The sequence below is a fragment of the Heterocephalus glaber genome, unplaced genomic scaffold (assembly GCF_053883595.1).
Source record: "Heterocephalus glaber isolate CG9 unplaced genomic scaffold, H.glaber_assembly_v1.0 deba00001465, whole genome shotgun sequence".
NCBI lineage: Eukaryota > Metazoa > Chordata > Mammalia > Rodentia > Bathyergidae > Heterocephalus > Heterocephalus glaber.
Window position 1 is genome coordinate 2,675,951 of NW_028258312.1, and position 15,695 is coordinate 2,691,645.

General features: G+C 36.3%; 1 protein-coding gene across 1 annotated transcript in view; it reads right to left on the reverse strand.

The window, feature by feature from the left end:
• Pkd2l2 (polycystin 2 like 2, transient receptor potential cation channel) overlaps positions 1–15,695 on the reverse strand; it is a 29,391-nt gene that overhangs the window by 13,510 nt on the left and 186 nt on the right. The window contains 8 exon segments of the mRNA XM_021255681.2: positions 894–1,075; positions 1,363–1,533; positions 2,990–3,218; positions 5,047–5,262; positions 9,906–10,162; positions 11,920–11,990; positions 11,993–12,052; positions 15,095–15,196. Coding sequence (XP_021111340.2) covers positions 894–1,075; positions 1,363–1,533; positions 2,990–3,218; positions 5,047–5,262; positions 9,906–10,162; positions 11,920–11,990; positions 11,993–12,052; positions 15,095–15,196 — 1,288 coding nt within the window.

Below are 15,695 nucleotides of genomic sequence, written 5' to 3' on the forward strand. Positions count from 1 at the left end.
GGAACTAAACCCCATGTGGGGCTTCTCTAATAAATCCTTAGTAAATAGAGGGACTCTGGGAAAGAGGGGAAAAAAAATCTCCCCAAGTCTGATGAAAGACGAAACATCCAACTCAAAGAGACCCACACCAAAACACATTACAGACGAACTGTGGAACAATGAAGACAATCTTGACAGCAACAGAGAAGCAACTCATCACATACATGAAATAATAAGATTATCAGCATTTTTCTCAACCGAAACTTTGGAGGCCAGAATGTCCGAAGTGCTAAAAGGGGAAAAAAACCCAAAACAAAACTGAAAAACTAAAAACTACCTCGACCAATAATTTTTAAAAAATCAGCTAATCCATGCCAGGGATTTAGCTCAGTGGTTTCGCCACAAGGACCGGAGTTCAATCCCTGGTACAAAACAAAAACAAAACAAAACAAAACAAAAAATCAGCTAATCCAAAATAAAAATATATTTTTCTCTAACTTCACCTAATAACGCTTTAAAAAATGAATACCAGCAACCAGGTGTAGTGGTGCACACCTGTAATCCCAGCACGCTGGAAGGCTGAGGCAGGAGTATTAAAAGTTCAAGCCCAGGCAGTTAGTAAGATCCTGTCTCAAAATTTAATAATAATAATAAAATACAAAGGGCTGAGGATATAGCTCAGTACAGAAGCTCTGGGTTCAATCCCCAGTACCAAAGTTGGAGGTGGGGGTGTTTACCACCATCCTTTTGGATCCATTAGTGCCAAATCTTACTTTGAGTATGATATATTTTGTCTTTAATGAAAATATAGAAACTAGCTTAATTAAAACTTACATTACCACTTATTGTAGCCCTTTCATGATTTTTTTTGTTAGAAAATATAATTACACTAATTACTTATACTAAGAGCTTACATGGCATTTTGAAAAGTGGAAAAGTCATCAACTTGCGATCCAAAAACAAGAAATCCTAACTGGGCATAAGCAAAGAATATTATAAAAAACATGATGGCAAATTCTATTATGTCTTTGATACAGCAGGACAAGGTTGATGACAGCTGAGACACTGTCTTATTAAAGCTTATGAATTTGAATATCTGAAAAAGAACAAATTTAAATAATGAAATAGAATATCAAAGATTATAGTTGCTTATATCAAAGATTAGAATTACTTAGAATAAGTTAATTTCAGAAAAATCCTGTTTCAAATTAAAGGAGGAATCTAATGATAACCAAGGATGTTTGAGGATTTAGAAGCAATCATTACAAAGCCAAACTACTTTTAAAATTACTCAACAGTTGAGAAGTTTTTTAAACCATAACTTTAAATTCCTATTATACTTGTAGGCTATTGTTAACGTGTGATATAAGAAGACATAAATACCTTTATCCATGCAAAGAAGATAGTAATAGCAATTATATTATTGTAATAAATGTGCCAGTATGCAAGAAAATAGAAGTCTGAATATTTTTCAGTACTTTTTAACAGCTGTCCAAGTAGGAGAAAATTTTGTATATTACAGTATGTGTAGAAGAAAACAGTCACAAAACACAACTAAATGGGAAAACAAGAAGGGTTAAATTAGAAACTATTTCTACCTCTAAATCTCTTGCAGCCTGTAAAGAAACACAAGAAAACATTCATTAAAAGTTTAATAAAGAGGGAGGGAAAGATAGGACAAATAGAAGTAGCCCTCAACTTACAGAAGCTTAAAGTAACATAATTCTCATAAAGGTGGAGACATTAATTCTGTGGCTATCCTAATTATCTGTTTACCTCCTTGAGTCATAAAGTGAAAATACATAAAATGTTTATGTCACATTGCCTAGGCTGTAAGAGTTTCTGCTCTACATGATACTTAAAAGTTTAATATTTTCTACCAGGTAACAATGTAAGAAAAAAATTATAAAATATAAATCCTTTTAGAAATATCTTTTAAATAACCCAGGTTATTTTAGGTATCAGAGCTTCATAACTGTCAACAAATTTTTGAGTTTCCTTACCTAGAGCATTCATAGAACATTTAGGCATTATTAGGGATCCTGGAGAGGTAGGTGACAAACTTTTGGACTCTGAGAAACTGTCAATCTGCTTTTGGGAAACAAGGATTAAGTACTGGGTTAGTTATAACTAAGGGCCAATGAAAGTGAAAGATAAATTTGTATAAGCCAGAAACATTTGTTCCTTGACTATTTCTAAGACCAAGCTTACAACATTTGGCTTGCCCTGCCCACATCTCCATGTTTTAGACATTCCAGGAACTAGAACTGGCAGTCTTTGGTGTTTCTTTCAGGAGCTATTTCCCTAATCCTGGTGCTCTGTCCTCCCGAGGTACCCTCTGGGTGTTCAAGCCCCCTCCCCACCTTCAGTTTTTGATTATTCTTGTCTTTTGCCTGTTTCCCAATTGGTGTGAGGAGGAAAGAGCATTTAGGCAACACTGAAGAGTACATTTTTAAGAAACTTGTTCAGAAAGATTCATGATTGGTGAAATATGAGACCCTGTGAGGAATACATTTTTTTTTTCATTTTGCTGTTTCTTTCTCTCATTCTCTCTCTCCCCAATCCCTCTCTTCTCCCACCATCACCCCACCCTCACTCGCCCCACCTCCTCTCCATCTCTTTCTATGTTGCCCAGTCCTGGACTTAAGCAATCTTCCTGCCCCAGGGTTCCAAAGTAGCTGGGACTACAAGCGCTCATCAGAGTCTGGCAGGAATACCTTTTACCGAATGTGGTAAGGAGACATGATGTGTGTATTGTCACAATATTTATGTAATCACATATTCCTCTAGGTCTACGCTAGCCTTGCCAAGGACTCAATCAGAAAAAAACAGATTTCTCCATTGTAGCATAACATCATTAGTGTGTACAATGACAGTTCGTTTTATGTTTCATATGTTTGTAGCTTTCAAAATAAGGGTAGGATGAATAGAAAATTCTGTTTTTTACACTTCCCTCATTGGTGGGTTCAGATGTGATCCCCTTCACCTATACACATGAATGTATACTCACCAGCAGAAGTAGTAATTCTAACCAGTTCCAAATACTTTTGAAATAGGCGAACTTAAATTCTTTTACTTTTTTGAGTTCTTGTATTGTGAAGACAACAAGAAAAATACAAAATGTGATTTCACAGGAAGCAATAAAATAATCATAGTAACTAACATATCTGAGGAGTTTCAGAGAGTTAAACTGCCATGAAGTAAGTATTCCTCCAGTTGCAGGGAATTCTGCTACCAATCTGTAAAATTAGATTTGTGAAAATATCTTTGCATCTCATGTATTTATACTTTAGGATTTAATTCAATGTGAAATTTCTAATTAATGACAATGTATACTTTAATGACAATTTATTTTGTAGAAAAAAGTAAAGAAACAAAAAAATTATTTTGTACAAAATATGTTTCCTTGGATCACAGGTTCAATTAAAAAATTTTCAAGTAGATGTGCTTATTTTTTATTTGCTCCTTTTTCTATACTTAGAATATTCAGAGGTGAAGCAACATAAATGAGAAAGATGTGATGTTAGCCAGATATTCATTCTATTTTTTGTTCAGATTACTCATTCAGAAATGGAAACACTAATTTATCTTCATAGGAGAATGAGGTGTTGTTCAGGAAAATGCTATACTGTAGCAGTTGCTGTTATTAATTTGGTCTGTCTTCAAAATACATTATTTTTGAATATTTCAAAGGAGATAATTACATTCTCCACCATTATCTTATCAGAGATACTTCTTGCTTCTATATATCAAGGTTACATATTCTACTAAAATCAATATTTTCTGTTTATTTTAGGTATTAAATGTTGTATACAATGATCCATGCAAATGGAAGTATAAGGTTTTTTTGAGACAGGATCTCACTATGTAGTCCAGGTTGGTCTTGAAGGCCAAGGCTGGCCTCAAATTCACAGTGGTCCTCCTGCCTCAGCCTTTGAGTGCTAGGATTACAGGTGTGTGCCATCGAGCCCAGCAAGGGGTATAAAAATTAATTCCAACACTAAATATAAAAAGATTTTGAAGTTGTTCACTGTATTTTTGGTGTTCTCTGTAATGTGAACTATTAAAGAATTGGTGGTAATTTAAGAAACCAGCATTTCTATTGCAATATTACAATGCAGTTATTCCTACCTAAAGATTTATTGGTACTGGAATAAAAAAAATAAAAGAACTGTTAGACTAAGAACAGCGGTGCACACATGTAATCCAAGAACTCTGGGATATTGAGGATATCACAAGCTTGAACCCAGCATGGGTGGCAACTTAGAAAGATCCTGTTTCAAAATAAAAAATAAAAAAGGGCTGAGGGGGGCTGGGGATTTAGCTCAGTGGTTCCAACGCCTGCCTCGAAAGCACAAGGTCCTGAGTTCAATCCCTGGTACCAAAAGGTGGGGGGAAGGGTGGCTGAGGATACAGCTCAGTGTGAAAGTCCTGGGTTCAATCCCTAGTACCATAAGAAAAAAAGGACTAGGTTGGGGATTTAGCCCAGTGGCACTGCGCCTGCCTCATAAGGGCAACGTCCTGAGTTTGATCCCCAGTACCACACACACACACACACACACACACACAAATAAGTAATATAAAATTAACACTGTAATTCTCTATGTTCCTAAATATATTCTGAATTAATTAAACAATGAATGTGATGTTGCTTTACCTTCTTTTTCATCATCATCATTATTATTTGTGATACTGGAGATTGAACCCAGGGCCTGTGCATGGTAGGCACAGCCACTGATGTCTGTGGCCACTGAGCTCCATCCCCAGCCCCTTTTTCATTATTGACAGAACTACATTATATTTAAGAGCTACGTTATATTTATTTTATTTTTTTCATTATATTTATTTTAAAGTTTATGCTTTTAATATCAGCACAGCCATGCACAAATTGGAAACCTCAGTAAGGTCTCTGGATGAGTTTTAAATTCAATATACTAATACAGGGCTGGGGATTTAGCTCAGTGGTTTCACCGCCTGCTGCACAAGCGCAAGGACCCGAGTTTGATCCCTGGTACCAAAACAAAAACCAAAAACAATATACCAATACAGAGGTTCTGAGTCACTTACCTAACAATGCAAAACAGATTTACATTAGCATTGTATAATGAAAAGTCAATAAAAATAACCCTGGTCCCTCTTGTGATCCAGCTGTTCAGTCGAAGGTCAATAAACTTGTTTTTGGTTTCAGGTTTTGATTTTGATAAGGTGAAAATGTATCCCCCATTTTGGTAAGCACCAACGAATCCCCAGTGCCAAGGTGAGTTGGTGTTAGAGTACTTCCATCTGTTAGACATAAAAAAGTAATGGCGGAGATATGTGAAAGCCCAGTTGAAAAGTAGTCTAAGAATTTAAACTAAACTTTGGTTCCAAAGTAGTAGTTTTAAAAAAGTTTTACTAACAAGTTTATAAGTGTTATTGTAATTTTGAACCAAGAGAATGAGTTAAAGATTAAGCTAAAAGGACCGATGGTATTTTTTTTTTTTTTTTTTTTTTTTACTTTTTAGGGCTTACTTTGGGTAACACACTGGACAAACTGCAAACTGTTACAGGAAAAATGAGAGCTTAGAATCTAGAAATTATGAGGTTTTTTTCTTTAACATATTGTCTCTTGTGTCTTATGAGATATTTAGTTTTTGAGTGGGGCAAGAATATCAGGATTTTTAGGGCTGGGCATGTAGCTCAGTGGTGTTGGTGCCTGCTCGGCAAGCAGTAGGTCCTGAGTTCAATCTCTGGTACTGGGGGAAAAAAGAGAAAAAAAAAGAATATCAGGTTTTGATTCGGAAATATCAGTAAGAGGGTAAAGTGCTTCATAGTTTGACTTGTAAAAGTCATGTATCATTAAAACTGTGTTGCAGTGTCTGTGTGTAACGTAGCTATTTTATTTTAACTAAAGTACATAAATCAAAGTAAAATATATGTAACTTATTTTCTCATTCTTTTTACTTTTAATTATGAGATAATCAAAAGAAAGCTTTGATTCCTCATTTTAGTCTCCTTATTCAATTTCCCCAATATATATTTGAAAGGTTACTCAAAGATTATTGCTTAATTTTTTTCTATTAATACTATGTTTTCATCAGGGTAGGGAATGTGTGTGCTGAAACCACTAGGAAAAAGTACTTATAAATATTATGATTATGATTACTATATATTTTTTTTTTTGGTACCGGGGATTGAACTCCGGTCCTTGTGCTTGTGAGCCAGGCGGCAGAATCACTGAGCTAAATCCCCTGCCCTACGATTACTATTACAATTATATTATCAGTGATTGAACCCAGGGCCTGAAGTATGCTAGGGAACCACTCTGATGCTGAGACCCAGACCCAGACCTTTTAAATTTTTTTTCCACATCTTTTTTGATTAGTATATATTAATTATATAAATGTTTTTTATATTGTTTTATTCTCTTACTATGCTTCATAAATGAATCAATTTGGAGTGCTAAACCAACTTTGCATTCCTGGGATAATCCTCTGATCATGGCATCTGATTTTTTCTTAGTGTTGATGCACTTGGTTTGCTGTTTGCTGAGAATATAAGTGTCTATATTGAGAAGAGATACTGGCCAGCAGTTTTCTTATAATTTTGCATTGAATAAATTGGAACATCTCCTACTGTTGTATGTTTTGGAAGTTGGTGAAGAATTGGTATCACTTTTTTGAATGTTTGGAGGAACCCACTAGTGGCGGGCATGGGAATTCTTCGTGGTTTTTTTTGTTTTGTTTTTGTACCAGGGATTGAACTAAAAACCCTCATGCTTGCCAGGCAGGCACTATGCCACTGAGCTGCCTCCCTGGGCCCTTTGTGGGCGTTTTTAAAGGACTACTTCAATATCTTTTTGTTCTAGTTAATATTTCATCTTCATCCAGTTTTAGAGATTTGTGTCTTTCTGGGAGTTTGTCCATTTTGTGTCTGATTTGTTGGTGTGCAGTTATTTGTGGCCTTTCCTGCCACCTCTCTGATTTTTTTTTGGTACTGGGGATCGAACTTAGGACCTTGCACTTGTGAGGCACGTGCTGGAACCACTGAGCTAAATCCCCGGCCACCTCTCTGACTTCCTTAAACACCCCCTCTTTCATTTCCCATTTGATTGAGTCCTCTGGTCTTTCTTGTCCTAAAGGTTTGTCAATTTTGTTGATCTTTTCAAAGAACCTATTTTAGGTTTTGCTATTTTTTATTTTACATATTTTTGTACTAATCTTTATTATTTCCTTCCTTCTGCCTACTTTGGCTTTAGTTTGCTCTTTTTCTGCTTCTCTAAGGGGAAGGTTAGTTTATCACATTGCAATCTTCTTTCATGACATGGACATGTGCAGGAATGAACCTCCCATGAGCACAGTGTTTACCACACACCAAAGTGTTTGCATTGTGTTTCATTTCTGTGGATCTTAAAGCAGTTTCTAATTGCCCTGGTGATTTTCCTTTTGATCCAGTGGTTCTTTATGAGTGTCTTTTTTTTTTTTTTGTACCGGGGATCGAACTTGTGTCCTTGTGCTTGTGCAGCAGGCAGCAAAACCACTGAGCTAAATCCATGACCCTAGGAGTGTCTTCTTTAATTTCCACTTATTTGTGGATTTCCTAAGTTTTCTTCTGCTACTGATTTCTAATTTAACTCCATTGTAACCAAAGAGCCATCCTGTATTATTTTAGTCCTTTTGAAGGTGCTGAACCTAGCTGTAGGACTTAGCCTAAGGTCTGTCCTGGAGAACTGTTTTAGTCATTTCCTTCACTGCTGGGACAAAACACCTGGAACCCATAACTTAAAGGAAGAGAGGTTTATTTTAGCTCATGCTTCAGTTCAGTCCCTGACTCCAAGGCAGAAAATGGCAGAGGGGCATGGTAGAGCAGCACTGCTCAGGGCATGGTAGAGAGGAAACAGAGAAGATTAATAGGTTTCATTTTTGCAGACTTGTATATGCACATAACATGCTTTGATCATTTTTGCACACACACACACACACACACACACACACACACACACCATCATTCCCTGTACCCCTTTTCCTTTTAGATTTCATTTTGAGTCAGAATCTCACTAATTAGCCTTGAACTTTCAATTCTTCTGTCTCAGCCTCTAGAGTAGCTGCTATTACAGGCATGGCACACCCCTATTTATACTTTAGTCAAAAGTTTTTTTTTTAATACCAGGGAACTCAAACTCGGGACCTTGCATTTGCAAGGCATGCACCGGAACCACTGAGCTAAATCCCCGGCCCTAGCCAAAATTTCATAGTTGTGTTTTTGAGGGTTTTCTGCATATGACTGATAAACAGGAAAATTTATTAAACCCACTCTGTCCTGGCTTCCAATTTTTAATAAGTAATGTTTTTAATTAATGAATTTTACATTTTAGATAAGATAAACAAGCACAGGTTGTTTCTTATTTTGGTGTGGAGGAATGACAGGTATTAACTCATAATTTCAATAAATTATACAGATGGTAAAGTAACCCTAATCCATAGTGTCAATATTAATATATAAAGTATAGTTATCAGAATTTAGAATATTAAAATAAAAGATTGGTTTTGGAATTCTAAGTTAAAATGTGTAATTAAATAATTGATTTATCCTATAATTTTGCATTGAAATGGAGTTAATATTATTGTAATATTTATAAGAATGTGTCATAATACTTATGAATTTATTAGATTAGAATTATGCAAGCCCTCAAGAATGTCCAAAATTCATACAAATTAAAAAATAAGTCAACCCAAACCACAAAGCAATTATTAGTACTGGGAGTTAGGGGAGGTTGTTTGAGAAAGAAAATATAATTGAAATTTTTATAATATAAACTGATAATACTAATCATGGCATAATGATATTGAAAGGTTTAAGAGGAACAGAGGAATTGGCATAAGATCTACATGACAGATCATCTTCCATGATGGAATGGATATATAAAATATAAAAACAACAGATATATAAACTATAAAATCAAGTATTAGCAGAATAAGTATGAATTTAGAGGCAGGAAGTATGTACTAGAAGAGCATAGTAGCTATTTCTAGAGAGTGGGAATTATTAGTAGGAAAGGGTAGACCTTTGTAAACATTTGTATCACTTTTTCATAAATACTGTATACAAAAAAGGTTTAGTCTCTCCTTGCTATGATTTTCATAGGATTATAAAAGCACAAAGTACAAACAACATTGATACCAGAAGCCTCTGTGTCCAGGCAGGTGGTGCCAGGGCTTTGGGCTTTCACATTTCTAATGTAAACCAAAGACGTGAATGTGTACCAGCATTGGCCTCAGCCACTTTGGGGAACAATGGCCATAGTATGTTTGGCAGCCATCATCAGACAGCGCCTGCAGAGCACACCTGACCGTTTTTAGTACTAGCAGCCACAAAAGATAGCACTGCAGTAAGCCAGGATGAAGGAGGAGGAAAGTGGCAGAGCACACCTAAGACATTCCTAAGAGTCTCACAGTTTGGCAGTGTGTGTGTGTGTGTTTGAGGAAGAGTAGTCAGGCCAGAGAAGCTGACTACTGCAGAAGCAAAAATTGATGTTTTGCCCTGCATTCACTATGTCTAAGGATTTCATATAAGAAAAAACAACAACAACAACAACAACAACAAAATACTTTGTACTCTAAGGTAAGCAAAAAAACCCACAAAACCTCCTAAAACCCAAATAGTTTTTGCTATTTCTTTTGTAAGCACTGCTATCTCCACATCTTCATTTGATACTGTTGTTGAAACAGTTACCTTACCAACCAGGCCCCAGCCTGTATTGCTTGGGAAATACATATATTTTCACAATTTTTTTTTTTTTTGGTACCGGGGATCAAACTCAGGACCTTGTGCTTGTGAGGCAGGTGGCAGAACCACTGAGCTAAATCCCCGGCCTTATTTTTACAATTTTTTAAAGATACAAAGGTTATCTGCTAGAAAAAATTACTGTATAATTTTACACTACTTACTTAGTACCACTTTTGATGCCAAAATCAGACAAGTCTTCATTTTCAGAAGTATACTTGCCATAACATTCACTCATCAAAGACTGAAAGGATGAACAGACCGTGCATGTATTATTGCAAACTTTTAGTTGCCGAACTCTGGGGACTCCAAGAAGAATGTTCTCATAGTAGATGCGACTGCTGTTTTTTAAATTATACAGCTTTTGGTTATTGTACCATGAATCCCAGTACAAACCTTCCAAAAGGGGTCCTTCCATAAACTTTATATAAAAAGAGAAATATCTTTAGAAAAATATTTTCACAACAAGAAATATTTTTATGCATTTTATATATGAGAAATTTTGAGTATGAAAATTATCAACCAAATAACCGTTAGTATTAATGGTAATGATATGGTCTTCTTGTAGTTAACACTTACCAGGGCTCACTGTGTAAAAGGTATTGCTCTGAGTACTTTACAAATATTAACTCTTAATCCTTTAACTCTTGTATTTGAGTCCATTAAAACTTGCCCTCCAAAAGGTAAACTTCAGACCTGGTTATAGCCACACATCATGATTTCACCTTATAATTGTCCGTACTTCCCATCCTTCAAATTCCCTCCACAACTTTGTTTGTGTTGACTGTTATGCTGGCTCTGAACCTATCTGCTCATTTTGAGAGATCCCAAGCCCAGAGGTCATTTTTTTTGCCCTTCGTCTTCTTTCCCATTGGCCATATACATGTCTCAAGATCACACAGTAAATGAGGCAAGATGAGCTTCACTTCCTTTCCTATCTTTCATGTTTCACCAAGTTTAAAACAATGACTTATGATCACTTGGTCCTTATCTCATACTTGTTCTCTCACTCTCCTTGTCTCCCTGGTAAATTTTAAATTTCTAGCGTGGCTTTCATGCTGACCTCGTCCAATTAGCATTTGGCCTTTTCCACTTCATCTTCCATATGCCCACAGTGCCAAACAGTTCTACATCTAGAATAACTTATTGCACATATTGTCTCTTATTCCTAGAATGCCCTTTCCTTATTCATCCTATAAAACTGAACAGCATTATCATCACTTCTGAAAGCTTCCTTTAACTGCCTCATCCTTTATACCCAAATGTTTGTGACATAGGATACTTGAAATTGCTATTCTCTTAATTGTTCTTTCTTCATGAGCTTCTTGCTATGTCAAGTGTAATGGAAAAACCAAGTCTATTCCAATGCTGAAGCAATGATTTTTTTATGTAATTACAAATGCTATTTGCCAGTTAATCTTGTGAGCTTCACTGGATTAAGAGACTCCTGGAGAGGTGACTGGATTGTAGCACACTCACCTCATCAGTAGCTAACCCTTTGATGAGCTCACAGTTGCATGGGCTATTAGGAAATGAGTCCTAGGGATGTGACTTTGGGGACTATATCTAATCCCAGGCCCCTTCCTCTCTGGCTCTTCCCCTGCTTTCTGCTTCTGGTTGCCCTTCCTTTTTGCCCTTCTGTCTTGGATCCAGCCAACCACACACTGAAATCTCCAAAAACAGTCAGCCAAAATAAACCTTTTAGCCTTTAAGTTGTGTATGTCAGGTACTTTGTCCCAGCAGTGGAAAAATGACTAATACAACTATAACGTTATATTCTCTCTCTAGGCTGTACATTACTATAATACACACACACAAAAGGTTGCATATCCAAATCATGTCTATTATACTTTCTGCATAGTTAAGAGTAATTGTTACTAGTATGTATTCCAGTCCTTTATAGACTGACTTTAGGCCCTAACCCTCTGTAAGAAACAAGTCTTGTACTTTCCAAATGACATAGGAGTGTGGAAAAAATACACTTTTTTAAAGTTATAAGAACAGTATCACACTATGCATATACATTCTCAGTAAACACTAAGGGTTGGTTGATTATAATAGCTTAAAGAAATGATACTCATTTTTACTCATTCCTTCAACAAATACTCCCTGCTTATTATGTATGCCAAGGGTTTATGGAATACCTAAAGCTACTTAATCCACAGTTATATATCTTACCTTCCAAAAATCAGTTATGCTGTGAATAGACTTAAAGTTGGTTCTGTCATCACCAGGTACAGAACCTTCAAAAACAGAGATGATATAACTTTGTTAAAGTAATACATATGTGGATTTACCATCCCAAAAGTCACTAAGGAGAAGAATTGTTTTTGTTTAAAAACTTAGTTTATCAGGATAAAAAAAGTTACTATTAGTTCCCAGTTTTGAAAATTCAACTTTGTTTTGTCTAAGTATAAAAGCGATAACTAAAAAAAATCTAAAAGAGTGCTCGCTTCAGCAGTACATATATAAACAACAATAAAAATCTAAAATAGAATTACCCAAAGTGGGAAGATGCTTCTTGTAATCCCACTGCTAGAGGTCAATTGGAGAAGATTCTTCAGGTTTTATGAATATACTGTTATAAAGAAAATTATTTCATCTTTATAAAAAATGAGGTCATGTTATGTCTATTATTTCTTTAATTGGCTTTTTCTCCATGTTTTGAATAGGCAATAGAATAAGATAAGTGGTTAAAGCTGAAGACTTTCAAGGGCGGGGGAAGTGAGAGGAGGGGAAGGAGATATAAAAAGAACTAAGATGTGTTATGTACGTGTACCAACTCCCCATGATGAATGTAATCATTATGTACTGCAAACATGGACTAATAAAAATAAAAATTTTTTAAAGGCTGTGGACTTTGAATTCAGCTATTTAAGGGTTTGAATCTGATGTCAGGGATAGTATCATTTACATGCTAGTTTTATTGTGGAAGGTGAGATGATGCATATAGAACTTTTTTTTTTTTTTTTGGTACCAGGGATTGAACTCGGAACTTTGTGCTTGCAAGGCAGGTGCCGAAACCACTGAGTTAAATCCTTAGAACTTTTAAAAGTATGCTTTGGCATATAGTAAAAGTTTTAAAAAATATTAACCGGTATTCTTTTCTCTTTTCTTGGGGGTCAGTGAGTTTAGTTTAGACCAAATAGGGCTTTTTGCCAGAAGCCCTTAATTATTCAAAACCATGTATCTTCAACCTCATTCCATGGCATGCATGAGTTTATGCCACTTTAATAGTTGTATCTGTTACACTGTCTATACACTACAGTGTTGAGAGGCTGTTTCCAATTCTTATTTATTATAAGAAAAGTCTTAAAAATAGTGGAACTGGGCTGGGAATTTAGCTCAGTGGTTCCGGCGCCTGCCTAGCAAGTGCAAGGACCCGAGTTTGATCCCTGGTACCAAAAAAAAAAAAATAGTGGAACTATGAATAATCTTTTTACTTATAATTTTCTATTTTCTAAATATTCTATAAGCATTTATTATTTTTGTACTAAGCTTTTATAAGCCAGTGTAAGACATCTTAATTTATAAAGTTGGCTACAGTTTATTTTTTATTTTTTGCTATGGATCGAAGCTGGGGCCTTTGCACTGAGCTACATCCCGAGCTTGGTTTTTCGTTTTATTTTGAGACGTGTCACTAAGTTGCCCAGGTGGGACTCTAACTTGTGACCCTCTTGCCTCAGCCTCCCAAAGTGCTGGGCTTATAGGCATATGCCACCATGCCAGGCTTACAGTTGTCTTTAATTAAGCTCTCACTCAAATTTACTGTTGCAACAGCAATTAATTAGACAGTTGGTGTATAACTGCCAGTGTGTAGTATAAGCCAACATGAGATAAATCAGACAAGTGAACTTTTGCTGGGTGATGTAAATATAAAAATGCTCTTTAATATTCCCTTTGCATATGAAATCAATACTGTTGACACCCCAGTTAGAGGGATTGCAGTTGGAGTTTTCCCTGTCCTCCTTAAGAACTCACACTGATTCATCACAAGTATGTGTAACTATGAACTGCAACACCAAGATCAACTTCTGTTTGGATGAATTTGTACTTTGATCTGTGAAACTGAACTAATACTTTGTATGGCTCTGAAAGAATAAAATTATAAGGGGTGATCAAAATATACAGTGAATGTTTAATTTTTTTTTCTTCTGGTACCGGGGATTGAACTCAGGACCTTGTACTTGCCAGGCAGGCACAATGCCACTGAGCTAAACCCCTGGCCTTGAATTTTTAAATTTTAAAATATTTATTACAGTAAAAGACACACTGTCATTAATTGCCCTCAAAATACTCCTGCTTTCTTTGAACATGCTTATCACATCATTCTTTCTCAGTGTTTTTGTTGTTGTTGTTTTGGTACTGGGGATTGAACTCAGGACCTTGCGCTTTTGAGCCAGGCGACAGAACCACTGAGCTAAATCCCCAGCCTCTCTTGCCACTTTCTGAAGTAGTTCTGGAAGTCCTCTTTTGTGTTTTTATGAGGTAAGTTCACAAACACTACAGTGTATGCTGCTGCTGATTGCCACTGAGCCGAAATGCAGTGTGTCCTTACCCATTTTATTCATCAGATCTGGCACAATGCAACTTTTGGCTCCTCCCCAGTCAAAATGACTATGAAAAGTAAATGTTTTAAATCAGTTCAAGACACTGAGGCAGCCACAACAGCATAACTAAAGACAGTCACAAAAGAAGACTTACAGAATTGCTTCAGAAAGTCTTAAGAATGATGGGATAAGTGTTTGAAAAAAGAGGGAGTATTTTGAGGGTGATTAATAGCAATGTGTCTTTTATTGTAAACATTTTTAAAAATTTAAACATTCATTGTGGTTTTCAGTCACACTACAAACAACTGCCAGCCCAAGGGATTATGTTTGAAATAGATGTGCCAAGCAAAAGGAATAATTATATTCAATCAATGTGATTATGGAAGCTTTTCATCATTATTTATGACCTGAAGTTTTGTTCTTTATGAGTGTGGTACTGAGAATTGAACCCAGAGCCTCATGCATACTTGCTTACATCCTCAGCTTTTCTGAATCTTATTTTGAGATAGGGTCTTTCTAAATTGCCCAGGGAGGAGACCGTGAATGAACTTCTAAGATCCTCTTGCTTCAGCCTCCCAAGCAGCTGAGATTACAGATATGGGAAACTATGCCTAGCTAAATTTTAACCCTTTAAAAACTGGAAATAGTGTCAGTCTTTGGATAATGATGTTTAAAATGTATCATTGTTTTAAATGTGTCATAGGCTGTAATCTGACAGCCTGACTGTAAAACTCATGTTTTATTTTCTCATTTCTACATTTTAACTCCTAGTTTAATCAGCGTCTTTATATTTGTGTACTTACATATACACTGGTTTATTAGAAAAATTAAGTAGAGTAACAACTCTTTAAGGGTGGTTCTAATTTCTACTTCCTTTATGTAATGCAGCTTATGTTTCGAAGGCCCTGTGAGATTTAAAAGAAAAATTACTGCGCATTATGTAATTTATAATATATATAAACAACAACGATGGAAAAACACAGCCGATTTTGGGTCACGGTGCAAAAGAAAGCTCCAGGGGCTCCTCGGTATTTTTTCTCCCTTTCATGATACTACTCAATTTTCCCAAGGGGTAAGTGGGCAATCATTTTATGGCTACATATACCAACAGGCTCTATAACATGGATGTCTCCCCACCAGTCAGTCTTCAGAGTAAAATACAAATAAATAACCCCCTCCTGCGTCCCTAATCGTTTTCCTCTCGGACTCTGAAGGCGCCTAAGGGAGGAGGCCCCGGGCGGGCTCGGTCAAAGGCGCAACTCCCAGGTCTGGAGAGGACCTGGCGGACCCGCCCAGCGACAGTCACTGCACTGCGTTCAAGCGCCTCGGGGAGCCTCGGGCACAGTGAGAGCGCCGCGTCTTCTTCGAGACTTCATTTTCCCTCTCTGGGAAAGGGGATTCTGT